This window comes from Erythrolamprus reginae, chromosome 11 (genome assembly GCF_031021105.1).
Source record: "Erythrolamprus reginae isolate rEryReg1 chromosome 11, rEryReg1.hap1, whole genome shotgun sequence".
Taxonomy (NCBI): domain Eukaryota; kingdom Metazoa; phylum Chordata; class Lepidosauria; order Squamata; family Dipsadidae; genus Erythrolamprus; species Erythrolamprus reginae.
In genome coordinates this window covers 9,238,211-9,264,536 of record NC_091960.1, presented here as the reverse complement: position 1 = coordinate 9,264,536, position 26,326 = coordinate 9,238,211, and the positions used below count along the sequence as shown (strand labels likewise).

General features: G+C 40.9%; 2 protein-coding genes across 2 annotated transcripts; both read left to right on the top strand.

Annotated features, from left to right (window-relative positions):
- On the top strand, nucleotides 1–24,625 carry LOC139173978 (insoluble matrix shell protein 4-like). The gene is made up of 8 exons (XM_070763961.1): nucleotides 1–1,278; nucleotides 14,241–14,297; nucleotides 15,547–15,576; nucleotides 17,323–17,379; nucleotides 19,031–19,060; nucleotides 20,867–20,923; nucleotides 23,944–23,970; nucleotides 24,461–24,625. The coding sequence occupies exons 1-8, from the start codon at nucleotides 1,201–1,203 to the stop codon at nucleotides 24,464–24,466; spliced, it is 342 nt and encodes a 113-aa protein (XP_070620062.1). The 5' UTR covers nucleotides 1–1,200; the 3' UTR covers nucleotides 24,467–24,625.
- LOC139173976 (free fatty acid receptor 3-like) lies at nucleotides 17–1,063 on the top strand. Its single transcript, XM_070763957.1, has one exon. The coding sequence runs from the start codon at nucleotides 17–19 to the stop codon at nucleotides 1,061–1,063; it is 1,047 nt and encodes a 348-aa protein (XP_070620058.1).
- Nucleotides 24,626–26,326: the final 1,701 nt, after the last annotated feature.

The following is a 26,326-nucleotide window of genomic DNA, read 5'->3' as shown; positions in this document are numbered from 1 at the left end:
GTGGAAATCTTCCAGCATGGCTCCCGACTCTGAAACCCGGAACACCTACATTGCCGTTTACGCGCTCACTGTCCTAATTGGCCTTCCCACCAACCTGTTGGCCCTCTCTGCTTTCATCCAGAAGATGAGAGTCAAGGCCACCTCCAACTGCATCTTCCTCCTCAACCTCACCATTTCCGATCTCGGCTTCCTGGTTTTCCTCCTCTTCAAGATGGCAGAGCAGATCGCGGGCCGCTGGGCCTTCCCCCCTTTTCTTTGCCCCCTTAGCGGCTTCGCTTACTTCAGCACCATTTATACCAGCATGCTCTTCCTCACCGCGGTCAGCGTGGATCGCTACCTGGGCGTAGCTTATCCCATCCAGTACAAGCTGAGGTGTCAGGCAGTCTATGCTCAAATTGCCAGCCTGGTCATTTGGATCTGGTCTTTTGGCCACTGCAGCATTGTGTATATCACGGAGTTCAACCGGGACAACTATTCCCTTCCAAGTGGGCCCTCCCGGAATGTCTGTTACGACCTTTTCACGGAGAAGCAACTCCAAATCCTGCTCCCTGTTCGCCTGGAGGTCAGCATTGTACTTTTCCTGGTGCCATTCCTAATCACCTGCTTCTGCTATTTTGGCTTTGTAAGGATCGTGATCTCTTCACCACGTATCCACAGGAGCAAAAAGCACCGAGCGGTGGGGTTGGTGGCGGCCACCTTAGCTGTCTTCATCATCTGTTTTGCACCTTACAACATCTCCCACGTGGTGAGTTACGTTCAGTGGGAAAATCCCGAGTGGCGGATGAAAGTCTTGCTTCTCAGCACCTTCAACGCCTGTTTGGACCCCATCATCTTTTATTTCTCTTCTTCCGCGGTGAAGCATTCGTGCTGTAGCTTCTGGACCAGAATAAAGGACATTTGCAGGCTGCCGCCTTTGCTCCATAAGCTCTTCAACAGAAGGACGGAGAGAACAAGTCCTCAGGATCAAGTGTGCTCTTCCCGATTAAGACCTCCGGACTTTGGAAAGTTCTTAAATCCTTCTTTGGAGGTCAAGTGGACTGGCCAAAATTGCTCTGGGAATTGATTTGATTCCTTGACGATGTGAATGTTGTTAATTGTAATTTCGGCAGCTTTGCGTTGAAGAATCTTAGCCAGATTTCCCCTATGCTCATTCTTGAAAGTTAGAAACAGTATTGTACAACTGCTGGCGCCATAGACTGAATGGGACTAGGTTTCATTAAAACCCAAAAAAAGAAAACGGGGAAATATGTTGAGGACTTCCAATGTACATATACTCAGGTACTCCAAGTTTAACTGTGAAATGCATTTGGGAATTGATCCATTCTATCATTTGCATCTTAATGGCATTCAGTATTGAGTCGCACTGTGCATTGGCAGCAAAAATGGAGCTGTGTGTGCAGCTCTGGGTAATTGGCATGCATGCGTGCACATTCCAGCGAGCCGCCCCGAGTCTTCGGAGAGGGGCGGCATACAAATCTAATAAATTATTATTATTATTATTATTATTTTGCTTCTGTGCATGCGCAGGGTGCAAAATCTTGCAAGGGGACATGCAATTTGGGTAAATTGTTTTGCTTCTGCGCATGCACTAAATCACTGTACAGTGTTCCCTCGATTTTCGCGGGTTCGAACTTCGCGAAATGTCTATACCACGGTTTTTCAAATGTATTAATTTAAAAATACTTTGCGGGTTTTTCCCCCTATACCACGGTTTTCCCCGCCCGATGACGTCACATGTCATCGCCAAACTTTCGTCTGCCTTTAATAAATATTTTTTTAAATAAACTTTAATAAATAAACATGGTGAGTAATAATCTAAATGGTTGCTAAGGGAATGGAAAATTGCAATTTAGGGCTTTAAAGTGTTAAGGGAAGGCTTGCGATATTGTTCATAGCCAAAAATAGTGTATTTACTTCCGCATCTCTACTTTGCGGAAATTCGACTTTTGCGGGCGGTCTCGGAACGCATCCCCCGCAAAAATCGAGGGAACACTGTAATCTCTCTCTTGCATGCTTCCCCTTGTGAGATTCTGCACATGCGCAGAAGCATAATCTCACTGGGATGCACGCACGCTGGACGTGAATTGTGCTGATAGCGGTGGGAACTGCAACCCCTGCCTGACGGCATCCAAGTGATTTTCCTTGCTTTCTTTCCATTCTTCCTCTAACTGGAGATACACATAATGTATCTGTTACTTTGATTCCCATGCATTTCATGGGTTTAAGTTGCTGATATGTGGCTGTTTCCGGGAAGCATCAAGAAGACAGGATGATTTAGGTAAAGAAGATAGCCCAGTGTTGCAAAAAATGACCACAAGGTTATTATCTCATCTTACACAGCATCTCTTTGCACAGAATATCTCCAGGACCGCCTTCTGCCGCACGAATCCCAGCGACCGATAAGGTCCCACAGAGTTGGCCTTCTCTGGGTCCGTCGACTAACCAATGTCGTTTGGCGGGCCCCAGGGGAAGAGCCTTCTCTGTGGCGACCCCGCCCCTCTGGAATCAACTCCCCCCGGAGATTAGAACTGCCCCCACCCTCCTTGTCTTTTGCAAACTACTCAAGACCCATCTTTATCGCCAGGCATGGGGGAGTTGAGATACCTTCCCCCAGGCTTTAATATTTTATGTTTGGTATGTATGTGTTGCTTGGTTTTTAAATACGATAGGGTTTTATATGATTTCTTTTTTAATATTAGATTTGTTTTGCTATACCATTGTTTTTATTATTGCTGTGAGTTGCCCCAAGTCTTCGGAGAGGGGCGGCATACAAATCTAATAAATTATTATTATTATTAATTTGCAAAAGAGCTTATATTTCAGCTATTGTTGTGCTTCTCATAGCCAGTGAATTGGGAATCCTGGAAAATTTTGAACCTGATGCCTGGATACCATCATCTGTGAACTAGGGTAGATCCTTGTATAAGATGTCCTGTCCGTGATGGTGAATCTGTGGCACGAATGCCATGGGTGACATGTGGAGCTATATCAGACGGCATGGGACACGTTGCCAGGTTTCAGCTTCAACACGCATGCGTGCGCCGGCCAGCTGATTTTCAGCCTTGGGAAAGGCTGTTTCACGCTCCAGAAACTTCAGGGAAGCAGTAGCAAACAAAGTTTGCTTATTGAGCAATTTTCTCTTTCTTTTGGTGCATGCGTTTATGGGAGATATTCTTTGTAAATAACCGATTTCCCACCTTGCAGGAAACAAATTATTTGAAGACATGTGGATTCAATGTTTTCACAAACGCCGTACAGTATTGAATAAACCTCTGACTGTGTTAACAAATCCAAAGTGTTGTAATTGTGTAATAATACGTTCTGCTGAAATAAGCCACATTATGATTTTAAGGGGCCAAGTGGATGTCTCCTGAAGTTGAAAACATAAATATACAGAAAACTGGTGGAGGAAAAAGAAAACGTGTACAGTGTTCTCTCGATTTTCACGGGGGATACGTTCCGAGACCGCCCGCAAAAGTCGAATTTCCGCGAAGTAGAGATGCGGAAGTAAATACACCATTTTTGGCTATGGACAGTATCACAAGCCTTCCCTTAACACTTTAAACCCCTAAATGACCATTTCCCATTCCCTTAACAACCATTTACTCACCATTATTACTGGGACTCACCATTGAATAAGACACTTAGTGATCCTGATATTTATAAACATAATTATTTATTAACAACCATTATTTTTTTTGTTATTTATTTGCAAAAATTATTAGTTTGGCGATGACATATGATGTCATCGGGTGGGGGAAAACCGTGGTATAGGAAAAAACCCGTGAAGGTTTTTTTAATTAATACTTTTTGAAAAACTGTGGTATAGGCTATTCGCGAAGTTTGAACCCGCGAAAATCGAGGGAACACTGTATATTTAAAGGTTTCAGCCGGGTCCCCCCTTTTCCCTTCTGTCTTCCAGGCTGCACATATTCAGTTCATCCAACTTCTCCTGATATGTTTTGCCCCTTAGACCTTGCACCATTTTTCTTCCCCATTTCTGACTTGCTCAATCTTATCAGTTTCTTTTTTTTAAGCGAGGTCTCCAGAAGTGGACGCAGTACAGCGATACCTTGTCTTACAAACTTAATTGGTTCCGGGACGAGGTTCTTAAGGTGGAAAGTTTGTAAGACGAAACAATGGAAAAGCGATTAATGCGTGCAAGCCCAAAATTCACCCCTTTTGCCAGCCAAAGCGCCCGTTTTTGCGCTGCTGGGATTCCCCTGAGGCTCCCCTCCATGGGAAACCCCACCTCCGGACTTCTGTGTTTTTGCGATGCTGCAGGGGAATCCCAGCATCGCAAAAATGAGCGCTTCGCTGGCAACGGAAGTCCGGAGGTGGGGTTTCCCAGCGAAGGGAGCATCAGTGAAATCGCAGTATCACAAAAACACTGGAGTCCTCAAAACCCCACCTCCGGACCTCTGTGTTTTTGTGATGCTGCGATTTTACTGAGGCTCCCCTTGCTGGGAAACCCCACCTCCGGACTTCCCTTGCCAGCAAAGTGCCCATTTTTGCACTGCTGGGATTCCCCTGCAGCATCACAAAAACACGGAAGTCCAGAGGTGGGGTTTCCCATGGAGGGGAGCCTCAGGGGAATCCCAGCAGCGCAAAAACAGGTGCTTTGCTGGCAACGGAAGTCCGGAGGCAGGGCATCCCAGCGGCGGTGGTGGATTTGTAAGGTGAAAATAGTTTGTAAGAAGAGGCAAAAAAATCTTAAACCCCGGGTTTGTATCTCGAAAAGTTTGTATAACGAGGTGTTTGTAAGACGAGGTATCACTGTATTCCTAATTTCTGTTGGGCTAACGACTTTTTAATCCATGTATACCTGCACGGTAGGCTGCAGCATAGGCCCAAATTTACTTGTAGGACGTTTTCTAAAATTGGCAATAATAATAATTAATAATAATTTATTAGATTTGTATGCCGCCCCTCTCCGACGACTCGGGGCGGCTCACAACAACATAAACAGTGTACAAATCCAATTTTAAAATGCAATTTAAAACCCTTGTAATAAAATTAAAAAATCACACAACCAATCAAACCATACACCAGCCTTGACAACTGGGGTGTGTGTTAGTTTCCCCATGCCTGGCGACAAAAATGAGTTTTTAATAACTTACGAAAGGCGAGGAGGGTGGGGGCAGTCCTAATCTCTGGGGGGGGTTGGTTCCAGAGGACTGGGGCCACCACAGAGAAGGCCCTCCCCCTGGGTCCCGCCAGACGAAATTGTTTAGTCGACGGGACCCGGAGAAGGCCAACTCTGGGGGACCTAACCAATGAAAAGGATTTTGTTCAACTGGCAGCCTTTTTATCAGTTTGCATCAGAAAATGAGATGGGAAGCAAATGACTTTTACTTAATCTCAACTTTTCTGTGCCTTGCTAAAAAAAAGGTAATTTTCTAACTGGGTGCTCCAGGGAAGATTAAGAAAATATAATTACATTCCGTTTGTGAAGCACTTGTTGCCGTAAGATAAGATTCTAATGCAATCAAAAGTATACCTTTAAAAAAAAACATTCAGGGCTTTTCTTCAGGGAGAAACTAACCTAATAAAATTCATCTACACGAAGAGTCAATGGTAAAAGGTACCCACAAGAATCGAATTAAGTGTCCTAGTCAACCTGAAACCTAAATCCTAGTTTAAAGCTTACCTTCAACCATGAAAACTTACTGGATCAATTTGAGATGGTGGCATTTAACACAAGGTATCCATAAGAATTAAAGGTTCTACCTATTAAGAAAGTCATTGTGATTGGATATAGAAGATCCTGGTGATTTAACTAACTGGCCAAACTTTATTGGTTTTATCCCTACTTAAATGGCTTATCAGTCCTTCTCACACTAGGATAGAGACTCACTGCTCATAGTCACTCATGCCCTCATCACCTCGAGGTTCGATTACTGTAACGCTCTCTACATGGGGCTACCTTTGAAAAGTGTTCGGAAACTTCAGATCGTGCAGAATGCAGCTGCGAGAGCAATCATGGGCTTCCCAAGGCATGCCCATGTTACACCAACACTCTGCAGTCTGCATTGGTTGCCGATCAATTTTCGGTCACAATTCAAAGTGTTGCTTATGACCTATAAAGTCCTTCATGGCATCGGACCAGAATATCTCCGGGACCGCCTTCTGCCGCACGAATCCCAGCGACCGGTTAGGTCCCACAGAGTTGGCCTTCTCCAGGTCCTGTCGACTAAACAATGTCGTTTGGCGGGACCCAGGAGAAGAGCCTTCTCTGTGATGGCCCCGGCCCTCTGGAAACAGCTCCCCCCAGATATCAGAGTTGCCCCCACCCTCCTTGCCTTTCGCAAGCTCCTTAAAACCCACCTCTGTCGTCAGGCATGGGGGAACTGAAATTTTTTCCCCTTCCCCCCTAGGCTTATAGAATTTATACATGATATGCTTGTTTGTATGATTGGTTTCTTAAATTGGGGTTTTTTAGATTGTTTTAATATTAGATTTGTTTACATTGTCTTTTTATATTGTTGTTAGCCGCCCCGAGTCTTCGGAGAGGGGCGGCATACAAATCAAATCAAATCAAATCAAATCAAATCAAATCAAATCAAATCAAAAATAGAGAGGCACCTACTAAACAGGAAAAGAGCGGAACTTTGAAATCACATTCCCTCTCCAGAGAAACCGAATGAAGAAGCTGATAAGAGCAGCAAAAATTTGCATTGCACAGGATGAAACTAAGGTAGCAATAGCACTAGCATTAATAGATCGCTTTCCAGTGCTTTCCAGCCTTCTCTAAGCAGTTTACAGAATCATTCTACTGTCCCCAACAAACTTGCTCCTCATTTTACTGACCTCGGAAGGATGGAAGGCTGGGTCAACATTGAGCCTGCTGAGAATCAAACTGCTGGCAACCGGCAATCAGCAGAAGTAACCTGCAGTACCGCATTTTAACCACTGCGCCATTGTAGCTCCTGGATGTGGCTATCCATTTTCTCTTTTGACCACTTCCTTCTCCCAGTTGCACTATGGAGTTCTCTGCATGAATGGCCTAGCAGGTTGGGGATAAACAGGTACTTGATTTAGAATAAAATATAAATTGAAATAGGATAGGATAGGATACGTTAAGTTAGGTTAGATCAGGTTAGGTTAGGTTAGGATAGGATAGGATAGAATAGGATAGAATGGAATAGGATAGGATAGAATAGGATAGGATAGGATAGGACAGGATAGAATAGGATAGGACAGGATAGGACAGGATAGGATAGGATAGAATAGGATAGAATGGAATAGGATAGGATAGAATAGGATAGGATAGGATAGGATAGGATAGGACAGGATAGAATAGGATAGGACAGGATAGGACAGGATAGGACAGGATAGGATAGGATAGGATAGAATGGAATAGGATAGGATAGGATAGGATAGCACATGATGGAAAATTAAGTCTGCGTTCAATTCATTTTAAATAAAAATCAGCTTGCACAAGATCAACAAAGCAAAACCTACAGGTAGTCCTTGACTTAGGATCCCAATTGAGAGCCAAAATTTCTGCTGTAGATTTCTTTTTTTTTTCCCTTCTGTACTTTGCAGATTTTTAATTTTTTATTAGGTTTACTTATCCTTTATACTTAGTTCTGCCTACATAGATATCGCCTGATAATTCTTCCATCGTGTGCTCTAAAATCTGTTTCTTCAGAGATCTTATTTTAGGTGTTGTTACAGCTCAAACAGGCCATATCTTCTTATCGCCTTTAACCTCCTCCCTTGTTAAAGTCAAAATGGGTGGGGACGCTAATCATTTGTATGTTACATTTGCTAGGATTACAAAGCCGCGATACACCCAGTGTGGTTCCTAATGGGACTAGTAACAGAGGACATATATTGCTGATTAATTGCGCAAACTGAACGGCAATCGGTATAGAAAAATGAAGTTTCCTTTCCTCAAGGTTTAAATGATCACAAAAAAAACCCTAATGTGGGGTTAAACATTAAACATTCGTTCTACTGCACGAATCCCAGCGACCAGTTAGGTCCCACAGAGTGGGTCTTCTCCGGGTCGCGTCAACTAAAGAATGTCACTTGGCGGGACCCAGGGGAAGAGCCTTCTCTATGGCGGCCCCGGCCCTCTGGAACCAACTCCCCCCAAAGATTAGAATTGCCCCCACCCTCCTTGCCTTTCGTAAGCTGGTTAAAACCCACCTCTGCCGTCATGCATGGGGAAACTGAGATACTCTTTCCCCCTAGGCCTTACAATTCTATGCATGGTATGTATGTATGTATGTATGTATGTATGTATGTATGTATGTATGTATGTATAAATAAATAAATAAATAAATAAATAAATAAATAAATAAATAAATAAATAAAAAACAAATAAAAAACCCACCCTGTTTTGCCGCAGAGAATTTCAAAATAAAATACTGTACTGTGTGTCTATAACAGTGAGCTCATAATAGGGCAACTCTATCAATATCAAAATGCCACTTAAATAGTTGAGCTAGTTTCAAACTAGATTTTGATTTTCTTTCTCTCTTCCTTACTCCCATTCTTTTTCTTTCTCTTTTCCTTCCTCTCTTTTTTCTATCTGTTTTAATTATTGTTTTAATTATTTCTAACATCAGACTACTATTGTACACTGCTTTATTGTTGCTGTTAGCCGCCCCGAGTCTCCGGAGAGGGGCGGCATACAAATCCAATAAATAAATAAATAAATAAATAAATAAAAAATAAACAGGCGAACCCTGGGAATATATTTGTGATGGAGGAAGGGAAGAATAGAAGCACTTTGGAAAAATAGTATTTTCTTTCCCTTGCTCTTATTATTTTATTATTTTTATTTATTTGTCCTATTATTATTATTATTATTATTATTATTATTATTATTATTATTCATTAAATTTCTATGCCGCCCCTCTCCGTAGACTCGGGGCGGCTCACAGCAACAGTGAACACAATGTAAAATACAAATTTAATATTTAAAAACTAAAAAACCCCATAATTAAAAAACATACACACACAACATACCATACATAAATTATATAGGCCTGGGGAAGATGTCTCAATTCCCCCATGCCTGAAATTCTCAGAATAAGCCTGTTCTTTTAACTTATAATAACAAGTTGGTATTTGGATGGCATTCCTGGAAAAAAGTATCTGGACTCACACTGTTTGATGAATTAGCCAAATGAAACTGATCATAATTTAATTCAACTAGTTAGGGTAGTCCTCGACTTACAATCATAGTTGGATCGGAATTTCTGTTGCTAAGTGAGACATGCTTAATTTTACATTAAGGCCTGATGTAGCCTTAATGTTGTAAAACAGGGGTGTCAAACTCAAGGTCTGTGGGCTGGATCTAGCCCTCTCTGTCCCACAGGGCTACCCTAGAAACAGTAAAGGACTGGCCCATAGCACCTCTGCCAGTGAAAATGGAGTTCATGATGGCCAAGGCAGCCCTCCCGAGTTCCCTTTTTGCTGGCAGAGGGTTGCAGGAGACCATGGGAGCTGAAAACAGAGCTTGCAGAGTACTCGGGCAACCACAGCAGGCACCTGCAATAGTAGTAGTGTAAAAATCTCACACTACTTACCAGAGCTCACAAAACGTTCGCCAGACCCATCCTCGAATACAGCTCATCTGTTTGGAACCCATATCGCATCTCAGACATTAACACCCTTGGAAATGTCCAAAGATACTTCACCAGAAGAGCCCTTCACTCCTCCACTCGAAACAGAATACCCTACGAGACTAGACTTTCAATCCTGGGTCTTAAAAGCTTAGAACTACGATGCCTTAAACATGATCTAAGTATTGCCCACAAGATCATACGCTGCAATGTCCTGCCTGTCAAAGACTACTTCAGCTTCAACCACAACAGCACAAGAGCACACAACAGATTCAAGCTTAATATTAACCGCTCCAAACTTGACTGTAAAAAATATGACTTTAGTAATCGGGCTGTTGAAGCGTGGAACTCATTACCAGACTCTGTAGTATCATCCCCTAATCCCCAACATTTTACCCTTAGACTATCCACAGTTGACCTCTTCAGATTCCTAAGAGGTCAGTAAGGGGCGTACATAAGCGCACTATAGTGCCTTCCGTCCCCTGTCCTATAGTCTCTCCTATATCTCATATTGTTCTTTACTATATCCTCTATAACCTTCATTGTGTATGATTCTGTATTGGACAAAATAAATTAAATAAATTAAATAAATAAATAAATAAATAAATATGAAGGACATTGAACCAGTGTTCCCTCTAATTTTTTTGGGGGGGTGGGCGGAAAAGTATAGTGTCTGAGCGGCAGTCCCTTCGGGACTGGGCGGCACAGAAATAATAAATAAATAAATAAATAAATAAATAAATAAATAAATAAATAAATAAATAAATAAATAAATAAATAAATAAATAAAATAAATAAATAAATAAATAAATAAATAAAATAAATAAATAAATTAAATAACAAACAAACAAACAAACAAACAAACAAACAAATAAAAAACCCACCCTGTTTTGCCTCAGAGAATTTCAAAATAAAATACTGTACTGTGTGTCTATAACAGTGAGCTCATAATAGGGCAACTCTATCAATATCAAAATGCCACTTAAATAGTTGAGCTAGTTTCAAACTAGATTTTGATTTTCTTTCTCTCTTCCTTACTCCCATTCTTTTTCTTTCTCTTTTCCTTCCTCACTTTTTTCTATCTGTTTCTCTCTCTTCCTCTCTTCCTCTCTCTCTCTCCTTCCCTCTCACTCTTTCCCTCTCGGCTTCTGGGCAGGTTTGGAAAACTCTGAGTTGATGATGATTTTTAAGTGAGCGATTGCTCACTGCTCAGCTTAGCTGCTCAGCTTAGAGGGAACTATGCATTGAACTGGCCACGTCCACCCTGATCAAATCCTCACTGCCCCCCCCCCAAGACTAAACACAACCCTGATGTGGTCCTCAATGAAATCGAGTTTGAAACTCTTGTTCCAAAATATAATTTCACTCCATTAGCCAAAAATTTTAGCGCATGATAATCTGAGATTAAAAAATGGGAAAAAAGAAAGAAGACAGAAATACGGGGTCAAGAAGGGAGGAGAGATGGATGTGTGGTCAGCTATATGGAGCAAAGGATTTGTGGATCTTGGCCATGGTTGGAAAAGGAAGGAAGGGCTTAGTCATTCTACGGATAAATCAGGCTGGGCTCACAGAAGCAAATTTGCTCATGATAACAGGCACTGATAGTTCAACGTATGGAAGGACACTGCCCATGATAACTTCCAGTATAAGTAGAGGCATCAGGTGGCCTTATCCCTATTCCTGTTTCAGAGGGAAAGGGAGACAGAAGCAACATCAAGATGCAAGCCAAAGTGGTGGCCCTTTTCCTGGCTATCTGCCTGCTCACTTTCCAAGACACCACAGCTGGGGTAAGGAGAGGGTTGGGGGAAAGAATGCTCCTATGGGATCTATATGTTATCTGTACTAAATGAATCAAGTCTTTGGAGCTCTGGCTTCACGGATCGAGCATGGAATACAGTGTTCCCTCGATTTTCGTGGGTTCGAACTTCGCGAATAGCCTATACCAATGATTTTCAACCTTTTTTGAGCCATGGCACATTTTTTTACATTTACAAAACCCTGGGGCACATTGAGTGGGGGGGGGGGGGGCTAAAAAAACTGTGGACAAATTGTTTTTCTCTCTTCCTCCTTTTCGCTCTATTTCTCTCTCCCTCCTTCTTTTCTCTTTCTCTACATCCCTCTTTCTTTCTCTCTTCCTTCCTTCCACCTTTTTTGCTCTTTTTCTCCCTCCCTCCCTCTGTCTTTCTCCCACCTTCCCTCCCTCTCTTTCTCTCTCTCTCTTTCTTTCTTTCTCTCTATCTCTTGCTCTCCCCCTTGCTTTATTTCTCTCTTGTTCTCTTTCTTTCTCTCTCTTGCTTTCTTTATTTCTCTTTCTTTCTTTCTCTCTCTCATTTTCTTTCTCTCTCTCTTGCTTTCTCTCTGTCTTTCTTTCTTTCTCTCTTTCTTTCTTTCTCTCTCTCTTGTTTTCTTTTTGTCTCTCTTGCTTTCTTTCTTTCTTTCTCTCTCTTTCTTTCTCTTTCTCTTTCTTTCTCTCTCTCTCTCTTGCTTTCTTTCTCTCTCTTGTTTTCTTTCTCTCTCTGAGCTTCGCAACACACCTGACCATGTCTCACAGCACACTAGTGTGCCGCGGCACACTGGTTGAAAAACACTGGCCTATACCACGGTTTTTTTAAAAAATATGAATTAAAAAATACTTTGCGGCTTTCCCCCCCTATACCAGGGTTTTTCCCACCCAATGATGTCATATGTCATCGCCAAACTAACAATTTTGGCAAATAAATAACAAAAAAATAATAATTATTGTTAATAAATAATTATGTTTATAAATATCAGGATCACTAAGTGTCTTATTCAATGGTGAGTACCAGTAATAATGGTGAGGAAATGGTTGCTAAGGGAATGGGAAATGGTAATTTAGGGGTTTAAAGTGTTAAGGGATGGCTTGTGATACTGTCCATAGCCCAAAATGGTGTATTTACTTCCGCATCTCTACTTCGCGGAAATTCGACTTTCGCGGGCGAAAATCGAGTGAACACTGTATTCCAGAACTGGGGTTCTTGCCTTCGCCAACTGTCTCTGCTGAGTATTACTGTTTTTAAAGAGTTTGTAGCATGAGAGTTCTCCGTCAATTGTTTATCTCCTGGGAATTTGCAGCAGCCAATGGATGGTCATAGAAAGACCACACATACCTGATGAGATTTAAGCCTACTTCAAGTATTTCAAGGTGAGCCACAAGATGGCATTCCCATTGAGCCTTCTAGGTTTATTGGTGTGTTTGGGAAAGGCAGCTGCTCTAAGAAGAAGGAGAAGATGGATCAATGTCCTGGAGGGATTTATGTAGATCTGTCATCTATTGGGCTTTGCCTTGCCTTTCCTTTCCTCCCTTTCCTGTTTTTAACTTGCAACAACACAAGAGCACGCAACAGATTCAAACTTAATATTAACCGCTCCAAACTTGACTGTAAAAAATATGACTTCAGCCACCGAGTTGTCGAAGCGTGGAACTCATTACCTAACTCAGTAGTGTCAACCCCCAACCCCCAACATTTTTCCCTTAGACTATCCAAGGTTGACCTCTCCAGGTTCCTTAGCGGTCAGTAAGGGGCATGCATAAGTGCACCAGTGTGCCTTCCGTCCCCTGTCCAATTGTCTCTCCTTATCTCATTTATCTTTTCTTCCTTTCAAATATGTTCACCTATACTTTTATATCTTTTCTTCTATTCTTTTCTTTACTTATATTATTGCATTTCTTTCTCTTCAATGTGTATTATGTATTGGACAAAATAAATAAATAAAAATAAAGAAATAAAGCTTGCCACTCTGCAACCGAGGCTCTGATGAAGCTCTCATTACTTCTATAGGCAACTTCTGTTCCATTGGTTGATTGCTCTCACTGTCAAGAAATTTTCTCCTCATTTCCAGGTTGAGTCTCCCCTTGATCAGTTTCCACCCATTATTCCTTGTCTGGCCTACAGGTGCTTTGGAAAATAGTTTGACCCCCTCCTCTCTGTGGCAACCCCTCAAATTACAATCACAATTCAAAATGTTGGTTATGACCTATAAAGCCCTTCATGGCACCGGACCAGATTATCTCAGGGACCGCCTTCTGCTACACGAATCCCAGCGACCAGTTAGGTCCCACAAAGTGGATCTTCTCCGGGTCCCGTCAACTAAAGAATGTCACTTGGCAGGACCCAGGGGAAGAGCCTTCTCTGTGGCGGCCCCAGCCCTCTGGAACCAACTCTCCCCAAAGATTAGAATTGCCCCCACCCTCCTTGCCTTTCGTAAGCTGCTTAAAACCCACCTCTGCCGTCAGGCATGGGGGAATTGAGACCCTCTTCCCCCTAGGCCTTTACAATTCTATGCATGGTATGTATGTATGTATGTTTGGTTTTTTTATATTTATCGGTTTTTAATTGTTTCTAACATCAGACTACTATTGTACACTGCTTTATTGTTGCTGTTAGCTGCACCGAGTCTCCGGAGAGGGGCGGCATACAAATCCAATAAATAAATAAATAAATATTGGAAAAGTACTATCATGTCTCCCCTGGTCCTCCTCTTCTGACGCTGGTCTCCCCTCCACTCTGCTATCCTTTCTTCCTCTCCTGTGGTTTGTTAAATTCTTTGTTATTCACAAAACCGCCAGGATCTTTTTAGTGTTTTTTCTAATTCTTCCGCAAAAAGAAAATAACTAGCTCTCTTTATTTTCCTTTGCAGAGTATAGGCAGTTTTGACAACAACAACGTAGGGTCGGACAGTTTCAATGGTAATGGAGTAAGTATAAAATTTAACAATTAAAATTTAATAAATAAGCAGCCAGGATAACTGTTTACTTGGAGCTAATTTGTCATCTTTGCTCAGGAGGAGATTAAAAACTATTTTTAAAAGCTGTATAGCAACTCTTAAATGTACAGTGATACCTTGTCTTACAAACTTAATTGGTTCCAGGATGAGGTTCTTAAGGGGAAAAGTTTGTAAGACAAAACAATGTTTCCCCCATAGGAATCAATGGAAAAGCGATTAATGCGTTCAAGCCCAAAATTTACCCCTTTTGCCAGCCGAAGCACCCGTTTTTGCACTGCTGGGATTCCCCTGAGGCTCCCCTCCATGGAAAACCCCACCTCCAGACTTCTGCGTTTTTGCGATGCTGCAGAAAAATCCCAGCAGGGGAATCCCAGGATCGCAAAAACGAGGGTTTCGCTGGCAACAGAAGTCCGGACCTCTGTGTTTTTGCGATGCTGCTATTTCACTGAGGCTCCCCTCGCTGGGAAATCCCACCTCCAGACTTCCGTTTGTAAGGTGAAAATAATTTGTAAGAAGAGGCAAAAAAATCTTAAACCTTCGAGATCTTTGTATCTCGAAAAGTTTGTATGACGAGGCGTTTGTAAGACGAGGTATCAATGTACTTCTTTCAACTCATCCAAAAGCTAAATATATTCCTTTTTTCTCAAAGATATCTAATAGAATGACTGCAGAAATGTATTTGCAGCACATGTTTAACTGAGTTACGAGGGGGGCGTAAAATATGTCAAAGGCAACATGAGAAAATATTATTTTACTGAAAGAGTAGTAGATCATCCTTGGAACAAACTTCCAGCAGACGTGGTTGGTAAATCCACAGTAACCGAATTTAAACATGCCTGGGATAAACATATATCCATTGTAAGATAAAATACAGGAAATAGTATAAGGGCAGACTAGATGGACCAGGAGGTCTTTTTCTGCCGTCAGTCTTCTATGTTTCTATGTTTCTATGTAACATAAATAATAAATGGCATTAATCGCCTTGATCAACCACAAAAGGTCTAGATTTTGTCCCAAATAGCCAATCTCCTAGCCAATTGTTTATGTTTTATTTTAAAAACCTCAATCTGCATTTTCCCATTTTGTTGTATTTCCGTAAACAAAGCAAAAGTAACTTTGTACATTTAGGGAGATGGTGGGACAACTGCTATTTGTCATAAGATTGAACCTTTAGGTTGCTCTTAATTTCAAATTGTCTTGTTTTCATTTTATGTTTCAGAACAGCTATAATTCTGGACCTTATGGAGGGGTATGTATTAACAAGTATAGAGATGCCAGTTTTGAGCAGAACTCAAAATTCAATCCTAAAATCTAAAACGAGTCAATATTTGGAAGGAAATTTTGTTTGGAGGGAAGGTTTGCAAGAGGACAATATGGAGTTCAAAGTTGCAAGATGCTCACTCTAGTCCACATACTATATCAATATCAACTTTATTTGATTAGTCAATCGAACATATCAAAGCGAGGAAAAGGACCACATCGGTCGTCATAAAACTGTGACTGGTTAAAATACAATACAATTGGCTGAAATAGAGGGAATTTGAATAAATAATAAGTTAAAATGCAGTATAATATGCTAAAATTGAGTAGTAAAACATGAGAATATAACTTGTGCAAAGGATTATATTAAACGAATCTAAGACACTGATATAAAATATTCTTAAGTCAGTTCATCTCCTTTGCATACCACCCCAATATGTTCTATAAAACATATTCTCATCTGAACAGCCCTGACTATAAACTTAGTGGTTCTAGAAACTACATATATATTTGTACCCTGAAGAAAATATGATAATTGTTTATTACAGTCCCAGTGTATGATTTTGTCAAGTAGGGGCTGTAAATACTGAGGTCTTACTGAGGAGTATAGTTTTATTATTATTATTATTATTATTATTATTATTATTATTATTATTATTATTATTATTAATTAGATTTGTATGCCGCCCCTCTCCGAAGACTCGGGGCGGCTAACAACAATATAAAAAGACAATGTAAACAAATCTAATATTAAAAACAATCTAAAAAACCCCAATTTAAAAAACCACTCATACATACAAGCATACCATGTATAAATTCTATAAGCCTAGGGGGAAGGGAAAAAATTTCAATTCCCCCATGCCTGACGACAGAGGTGGGTTTTAAGGAGCTTGCGAAAGGCAAGGAGGGTGGGGGCAACTCTGATATCTGGGGGGAGCTGGTTCCAGAGGGTCGGGGCCGCTACAGAGAAGGCTCTTCTCCTGGGTCCCGCCAAACGACATTGCTTAGTCGACGGGACCCGGAGAAGGCCAACTCTGTGGGACCTAACCGGTTTACAATTGAGTAGCACATACTAGAGGTGGTCCTCAACTTACGATTGAGCCCATGGTTTCTGTTGTTAAGTGAGACGTTTGTTCAGTGAATTTTGCCCCATTTTACAAGCTTCCTTGCTTGTAAAGAGAAGCAGCTTCCAGTTGTTAAGTGAATCAGGGCAGTTGTTAAATTGGCAACACTGTTAAATGAATCTGGCTTCCCCATTGACTTTGCTGGTCGGAAGGTTGCAAAAGGAGATCATGTGACCCCAGGACACTGCAACCGTCATAAATACGAGTCAATTGCCAAGGATCAATTTTGATCATGTGACTAAGGGGATGGTGCAGTTTTTCATAAGTGTGAAAAACGGTCATTGAGTCTCTTCTTTCAGTGCCGTTGTATCTTTGAATGGTCATCAATCGAACTGTTGTAAGTTGAGGGCTACCTCTACATGGCATCTCAACTGCCTATTTTTTTAGAGGAAAGAATCAACATTTATTTATTATTAATTAATTAATTATTAATTAAATTTACATGCCGCTCAACTGTGAATTCTGCTGGCTGCCTATATTTTAGCAGATCTCAAAGGTCTTCTATTGCTCCTCTATGTTGAAATATATAGGCAAATAAATGGATATTCCTGAAAGTCAGCCTACCACAGATGACAAAACCCTAACATATACTCTTGTGCTCTTATTTTTAGACTGGCGGAAGCTTTGATAACAATAAAGTTGGCGACAACAGCTTCAATGACAACGGAGTAAGTGTTGGAGAATACATTTTGTCTTCTTAGATAGAGAATCCAACCTGTCAAAGACAACCGAAACATGTCTTGTTATTTTAATAGAAAGATAGTTTAGCTATAAGAAGGAAGAAGAAGATCTTAACACCCAGAGCTACATCCTAGGAAGATCTTAGTATCTGGAGCTACATCCTCGCAAGGAGATTCAAGAAGACACACCTATGTGTGTTTGCTTAGGAGAAAAAGGCAAGAAGGACAACAGTAGGTTTGGTAGGGAAGGTTTGCCTATTTGCCGATGACTCTAAAGTGTGCAATAGGGTTGATATTCCTGGAGGGGTCTGTAAAATGGTAAATGATTTAGCTTTACAAGATAAATGGTCAAAGCAATGGAAACTGCAGTTTAATGTTTCCAAATGTAAAATAATGCACTTGGGGAAAAGGAATCCTCAATCTGAGTATTGCATTGGCAGTTCTGTGTTAGCAAAAACTTCAGAAGAGAAGGATTTAGGGGTAGTGATTTCTGACAGTCTCAAAATGGGTGAGCAGTGTGGTCGGGCAGTAGGAAAAGCAAGTAGGATGCTTGGCTGCATAGCTAGAGGTATAACAAGCAGGAAGAGGGAGATTGTGATCCCCTTATATAGAGCGCTGGTGAGACCACATTTGGAATACTGTGTTCAGTTCTGGAGACCTCACCTACAAAAAGATATTGACAAAATTGAACGGGTCCAAAGACGGGCTACAAGAATGATGGAAGGTCTTGAGCATAAAACGTATCAGGAAAGACTTCATGAACTCAATCTGTATAGTCTGGAGGACAGAAGGAAAAGGGGGGACATGATCGAAACATTTAAATATGTTAAAGGGTTAAATAAGGTTCAGGAGGGAAGTGTTTTTAATAGGAAAGTGAACACAAGAACAAGGGGACACAATCTGAAGTTAGTTGGGGGAAAGATCAAAAGCAACGTGAGAAAATATTATTTCACTGAAAGAGTAGTAGATCCTTGGAACAAACTTCCAGCAGACGTGGTAGATAAATCCACAGTAACTGAATTTAAACATGCCTGGGATAAACATATATCCATTGTAAGATAAAATACAGGAAATAGTATAAGGGCAGACTAGATGGACCATGAGGTCTTTTTCTGCCGTCAGTCTTCTATGTTTCTAAGGAGGAGACTAGGTTAGAGATAAACTGGGAACCCAGATAGAATTTTATTTATTTATTTTATTTTATTTATTTATTTTGTCCAATACACAAGGAGGGTTTTAGTGGGTATATATCAACTCATCCAAAAGCTAAGCATATTCCTTTTTTCTCAAAGATATCTAATACAATGACTAAAGAAATGTATTTGCAGCACATGTTTAATTGAGTTACGAGGGGGGCAAAATATATGTCATGTAACATAAATAATAAATGGCATTAATCGGCCTGATCAACCACGAAAGGTCTAGATTTTGTCCCAAATAGCCAATCTCCTAGCCAATTGTTTATGTTTTATTTTAAAAACCTCAATATGCATTTTCCCATTTTGTTGTATTTCCGTAAACAAAGCAAAAGTAACTTTGTACGTTTAGGGAGATGGTGGGACAACTGCTATTTGTCATAAGACTGAACCTTTAGGTTGCACTTAATTTCAAATTGTCTTGTTTTCATTTTATGTTTCAGAACAGCTATAATTCTGGACGTTTTGGAGGGGTACGTATTAACAAGTGTAGAGATGCCAGTTTTGAGCAGAACTCACAATTCAATCCTAAAATCAATATTTGGAAGGAAATTTTCTTCGGAGGGAAGGTTTCCAAGAGGACAATATGGAGTTCAAAGTTGCAAGATGCTCACTCTAGTCCACATACTAGAGGTGGTCCTCAACTTACGATTGAGACCATAGTTTCTGTTGTTAAGTGAGATGTTTGTTGAGTGAATTTTGCCTCATTTTACAAGCTTCCTTGTAAAATGGGGCAAAATGGGACCGGGACTCACTGTAAAATGGGACCGGGACTCACTGCTCACAGTCACTCATGCCCTTATCACCTCGAGGTTCGACTACTGTAATGCTCTCTACATGGGGCTACCTTTGAAAAGTGTTCGGAAACTTGGCATGGCATCGAGCAACAACAGCCTGAGCCCAGAGTTCAGATTTTGCCTATCACCAGTACTCCAGGTTGAGCCTATGGTGCCAGAGCAAGAGATGGCTTTCAAACAGCGAGCTCTTGTTCCCTGAGAGCGGCCTACCCCATGGCTCCTGCCATATCTGCCTCTCCCCAGCAAGATCTGTATATTCCAGCCCTCTGCAACCCCAGAGATGAGCTCCCCAGTCCTCTTGCCTCTACAGCGCCAGACAGGCTGGCCCTTCCATTCATGGGGCTACCTTTGAAAAGTGTTCAGAAACTTCAGATCGTGCAGAATGCAGCTGCAAGAGCAATCATGGGCTTCCCAAGGTATGCCAAAGTTACACCAACACTCCGCAGTCTGCATTGGTTGCCGATCAATTTCTGGTCACAATTCAAAGTGTTGGTTATGACCTATAAAGCCCTTCATGGCATCAGACCAGAATATCTCCGGGACCGCCTTCTGCGGCACGAATTCCAGCAACCGGTTAGGTCCCACAGAGTTGGCCTTCTCCGGGTCCCGTTGACTAAGCAATGTCGTTTGGTGGGACCCAGAAGAGCCTTCTCTGTGGCGGCCCTGACCCTCTGGAACCAGCTCCCCCCAGAGATCAGAATTGCCCCCACCCTCCTTGCCTTTCGCAAGCTCCTTAAAACCCACCTCTGTCGTCAGGCATGGGGGAATTGAAATTTCACTTCCCCCTAGGCTTATAGAATTGATACATGGTATGCTTGTATGTATGAGTGGTTCTTTAAATTGGGGTTTTTTAGATTATTTTTAATATTAGATTTGTTTACATTGTTTTTTTACATTGTTGTTAGCCGCCCCGAGTCTTCGGAGAGGGGTGGCATACAAATCTAATAAATAAATGAATGAATGAATGAATAAATAAATAGAAGAAGCAGCTTCCAGTTGTTAAGTGAATCAGTCGGAAGGTTGCAAAAGGAGATCACGTGAACCCAGGACACTGTAACCGTCATAAATATGAGTCAATTGCAAAGGATCAATTTTGATCATGTGACTAAGGGGAAGGTGCAGTTTTTCATAAGTGTGAAAAATGGTCATTAAGTCTCTTCTTTCAGTGCCGTTGTATCTTTGAATGGTCATCAAACGAACGGTTGTAAGTTAAGGGCTACCTCTACATGGCATCTGAACTGCCTATTTTTTAGAGGAAAGAATCGACATTTATTCATTTATTATTTATTAACTGATTATTAATTAAATTTATATGCCGCTCAACTCTGAATTCTGCTGGCTGCCTATATTTTAGCAGATCTCAAAGGTCCCTCTATTGCTCCTCTATGTTGAAATATATAGGCAAATAAATGGATATTCCTCAAAGTCAGCCTACCACAGATGACAAAACCCTAACATATGCTCTTGTGCTCTCATTTTTAGAATCGCGGAAGCTTTGATAACAATAAGGTTGGCGACAACAGCTTCAATGACAACGGAGTAAGTGTTGGAGAATACATTTTGTCTTCTTAGAGAGAGAATCCAACCTGTCAAAGACCAAAACATGTCTTGTTATTTTAATGGAAAGATAGTTTAGCTATAAGAAGGAGGAAGAAGATCTTAATACCTGGAACTACATCCTTGCAAGGAGATTCAAGAAGGCACACCCATATGTGTTTGCTTAGGAGAAAAAGGCAAGAAGGAGGAGACTTGGTTAGAGATAAACTGGGAACCCAGATAGAATTTTATTTATTTTATTTTATTTTATTTATTTATTTTGTCCAATACACAATGAGGGTTTTAGTGGGTATATATCTATATACACATAGTAAAATACATGATGAAGGTTATAGAGGAGATACTCATAGTAAAATATATCTAAGAAATAATAGAAAAACAGATATAGTAATAGAACATATCAATGAAAGAATAGAAGAAGAGATATAGGAATAGAAGAAAGGTATAGGAGATATAGGAGAGCAATAGGACAGGGGACGGAAGGCACTCTAGTGCACTTGTACTCGCCCCTTACTGACCTCTTAGGAATCTGGATAGGTCAACCGTAGATAATCTAAGGGTAAAGTGTTGGGGGTTTGGGGATGACACTATGAAGTCCGGTAATGAGTTCCACGCTTCGACAACTCGGTTACTGAAGTCATATTTTTTACAGTCAAGTTTGGAGCGGTTACTATTAAGTTTAAACCTGTTGTGTGCTCTTGTGCTGTTGTGGTTGAAGCTGAAGTAGTCGCCGACAGGCAGGATGTTGCAGCATATGATCTTGTGGGCAATACTTAGATCTTGTTTAACCTTGTTTAAATCTGAGCCTCTTTCTCAGTCTTTCTCAACCTTGGTAATTTTAAGATGTATAGCTTTCAATTTCCCAAATTAAAAGTCATCATGGCTTGCTGAAGAATTCTAAAAGTCCACCCCTCTTAAAATTGCTAAGGTTGAGAAACATTGCTCTCTCTATATCTATTGCTCTTAATGATCAGTAGTATGAATGTTTAAGAGCCAGTGTTGCAAAGTCTCACTTTCAACAGTAGATGTCAGAGATCTGCAAACTATACAATTTTGTGTAGTCCAAAAAAAAAGATTCGCAGATTGACTGCAGTTTAAAGGTATACTAGAACTGGACTCTAGAGCTGGTGGCAAGTATTATGCATCCCATGGACTGCAAAAACAACAAGAGAACTCTTAGACCAAACCTCACCAAAAATAACACTTGAAGCCAAGATCGCCAAACAGAGGCTGCCATACTTTGTTCATGTGATGAGAGTCATTCTCATTCATTTAGTGGGTCATTAAGATCACTGGCAGTTGCAAATAGGTGTGGAACCTTTTTGGAACTGTTGAAAGGACTGTGTTGAAAGGGATGTTTAATTTTGACAATGTCGTTGGGCGGGACCCAGAGGAAGAGCCTTCTCTGTGGCGGCCCCGTCCCTTTGGAACCAACTCCCCCCAGAGATTAGAATTGCCCCCACCCTCCTTGCCTTTCGTAAGCTTCTTAAAACCCACCTCTGCCGTCAGGCATGGGGGAACTGAGATATTCTTTCCCCCTAGACCTCTACAATTTATGTATGATATGTTTGTTTGTATGTATGTTTGGTTTTATAATAAGGGTTTTTTTTAGTTGTTTAGTATTGGATTGTTACATGCTGTTTTTTATCACTGTTGTTAGCCGCCCCGAGTCTGCAGAGAGGGGCAGCATACAAATCCAATAAATAAATAAAAATAAATAAATAGATGGCCTCTTTGACCCCTTTTTCAAACCAGTGGTTTGAAATTGTGGACTTTGTTGTCTTCAAAAGAGTGGCCTGTGTCTTTTAAATGCAGATTGATCACTGAATCGTGTCCTGCTGCTTCTTATATGAGAAGCAAAAAGTCTTCCAAGAAAAACCCCAAAATCCAGTGGCCTCTTTAAAAAGCCCCTTTGGGACATTATAGGCAGTCCTTCCCAATGGCGATTGGGATGGCAATTCCATTGTTAAGGGACACAATCATAAATGCAACTTTATGTCATTAGTGAGCAGTGTGGTCGGGCAGTAGGAAAAGCAAGTAGGATGCTTGGCTGCATAGCTAGAGGTATAACAAGCAGGAAGAGGGAGATTGTGATCCCCTTATATAGAGCGCTGGTGAGACCACATTTGGAATACTGTGTCCAGTTCTGGAGACCTCACCTACAAAAAGATACAGTATTGACAAAATTGAACGGGTCCAAAGACGGGCTACAAGAACGGTGGAAGGTCTTAAGCATAAAACGTATCAGGAAAGACTTCATGAACTCAATCTGTATAGTCTGGAGGACAGAAGGAAAAGGGGGGACATGATCGAGACATTTAAATATGTTAAAGGGTTAAATAAGGTTCAGGAGGGAAGTGTTTTTAATAGGAAAGTGAACACAAGAACAAGGGGACACAATCTGAAGTTAGTTGGGGGAAAGATCAAAAGCAACATGAGAAAATATTATTTCACTGAAAGAGTAGTAGATCCTTGGAACAAACTTCCAGCAGACGTGGTTGGTAAATCCACAGTAACTGAATTTAAACATGCCTGGGATAAACATATATCCATCCTAAGATAAAATACAGAAAATAGTATAAGGGCAGACTAGATGGACCATGAGGTCTTTTTCTGCCGTCAGTCTTCTATGTTTCTATCTTTCTATCATGTCAAGTTATGACAGCAGTTTCCACAGTTCTGGTGTAATCCTACAATGAGCCCTACACAGTCATTGATAAACTTATTTAGAGTTAATATAAGACAATGGATGCCTTTCTCTCATCATCCTAAGTCATAGTTCATTTCATTTTGGCCTGCTCTAGCCTGTTGTATAAATTCATCATGAGCTATCTTTTATCCCTTTTGAGATACTCTATAATTCAACATTCTCAAGAGGGTCTGTACAGCAGCTTAGATAAAATAGGGGGTTTTTTTAAAAAAAAAAACCCAACAAATTAGTGTAGAAACTATATTCCTGATTCCCCCACACCCAATTTTATGTTTTTGTTTTTCTGTTGTAGAATACCTATAATGGACCCGAAATCCTGGTAAGTTTATGTAATTCTGAACCTCTTTGTTAAAGGCTTAATTCTATTATGTAGCTTCCTGCTGGTAAAATCCCAGTCTCCAGTTCTGGCCAAAGTCCCTTTTAGCTGTAGGATCAGTCATGAATTAGGCAGCTGATTTTGCATAAAGTAAAATTCATGGAATCAGGGCAGGGGAGCACGGAGCAGCATAGACAAATATAACAACTTCCTTGTTGAAACCTATCAGGTACTTTCCTGGGTTAGAATTCTGCTTTTAGTGGGAAGCTCCCAATCAGATATGGAGCCATTTATCTCCAGCATCAACAACTTCAGGCTATATACTCTGCACAATTGTTATCTATAGGAAACTCCAGATGTTACCAAGTGCTTCCTTCTCTATAAATAAGGAATTAATCATTTTGTGTAGATCTTATTGCTAGTGAAGAGGAGTGTTTATTGAGGGTCTCATGATATTCAAACTCTTAAGCATGTTTTATTTTCTTCTTTATAGTACTAAAAACCTACCACCACTGGTCTACATGGTCTCTGCCCAGTCTTTTCATCAAGGATATCATTGCTGACCCAGACGATTCTTTTTAACTTGGTGTTGAACCTTTGTCTGGTACCAACTGTACAAACGCTTCTTCTTGAAAATAAATTATCACGACTTAACCAATGTACCTTGCAGAACAGCAGTGGTGCCTCAGTGTGGATTTATTGCCTACTTAATCTATCTACTGTCGTTTGGCGGGCCCCAGGGGAAGAGCCTTCTCTGTGGCGGCCCCGGCCCTCTGGAGCCAACTCCCCCCGGAGATTAGAACTGCCCCCACCCTCCCTGTCTTTCGTAAACTACTCAAGACTCATTTATACCGCCAGGCATGGGGGAGTTGAGATAGCTCTTCCCCCTAGGCCATTACAAGTTATGCATGGTATGTTGGTTTTATAATAGGGGTTTGTAGTTGTTTTTATTATTGGATTGTAGATGTTGTGTTTATTATTGTTGTTAGCCGCCCCGAGTCTACGGAGAGGGGCGGCATACAAATCCAATAAATAATAATAATAATAATAATAATAATAATAATAATAATAATTATTATTATTATTATTATTATTATTATTATTATTATTATTATTATTATTATTATTATTATTATTACAATCCAATGGATTAAAAGGATCCTATGTGTTCTGCCTGACCGGGCTCAGGCGATAATTAACGGTCCAGGAAAGAAGGTCAGACACACATGTGCATTGCTAATCAGCAAACCTGTATTAAACAGAAAAGAAAAGGCTAAAGAAAACTGTCCTTATTTTCAGGAGTAAAACACAGTTCGAGGCGAAAATTCAGCTAGATACAAAGTTCATGAAAAAGCAAACAAATACAAAAATCACGTAGCAGAAACGTTCCAAGAGTTCTCTGAGTTCTCGAGGCACGAGAGCAGCAGCAAGTCCCAGAGTTTTCAACTCCCACTTGCCTGACAATGCTGAGTTGAAATCCAAAGGCACAGAGCAGAGGCTTCAAAGCAGGAACCACAACGCCACGCAAACCACACAGATAAACATCCACAGTTTGCCTCTGCCTCTGTTCTCTTTTATAACTGTAGCCCTCAATATAGAAATCACACCCAGCCCTCATTCTGTAGACCACACCCAAACACAGGTGACACCATAATCACCGGTGATAATCCCTTAATTGAGCCCTTCTTTGCATTGCTCTACGGCTACGCATATTGATTATCTCTTCTGCATCCGAATCCAAAGAAGAGAGGCTATCCGACGGGCTGTCTGCTAAATCCCCTGGGTTGTCTGCCACGTTTTCCTGGCTGTCAGCCAGGCTTTCGCAATCACTTTGTGATGCATCTCTCACATATGTGGGGGCAACAGCTGGCCCAGGCCCAAACACAACACTATGGATTAAAATTGTTTTACGGATTAATTCAAAAGGAGAGGAGTGGTGACCCAGAGGTGGAGCTCTTACCTCACAATCAGGAGACTGTGAGTTTGATCCTAGATAGTGGCAGATATTTATCTCTCTGGGCACAAAAGGAAAATATTTGATGTGAACTCCATATCAGGAAGGACGTCCAGCTCCATTTAGTTGTCCAGCCTGATGCAAGGCATTGGTCAAAAAGCCATCCATCAAAGTTTTGGGGAACTCACTGGCCATAATTGGGTTACAGAGGGAGAAGAAAATTGTGTCCATTGACTATATCAATTAACCCCAAAGAATTAAGATTAGTTTGTTTAGACCCTTTTTAGTTTGGGATTAAATGACCCCCTCCCAATCTGGTATATCATTCAATCGTTTCCCAGAGTTTTGATTATCTGTTCTGACATCTGAGAGCAGGTCCAAATATGAAAACACTTTTGTGGAACT

What these genes read in the sequence shown, in the direction of transcription:
- LOC139173976 (XM_070763957.1), top strand. Translation starts at nt 17, where the DNA reads ATGGCTCCCGACTCTGAAACCCGGAACACCTACATTGCCGTTTACGCG.
- LOC139173978 (XM_070763961.1), top strand. Translation starts at nt 1,201, where the DNA reads ATGGGACTAGGTTTCATTAAAACCCAAAAAAAGAAAACGGGGAAATAT. An exon ending in TCCAATGTACATATACTCAG is followed by an intron (nt 1,279 to 14,240) that starts GTACTCCAAGTT and finishes TTTCCTTTGCAG; the next exon opens with AGTATAGGCAGTTTTGACAA. An exon ending in ATTCTGGACCTTATGGAGGG is followed by an intron (nt 15,577 to 17,322) that starts GTATGTATTAAC and finishes TCTTATTTTTAG; the next exon opens with ACTGGCGGAAGCTTTGATAA.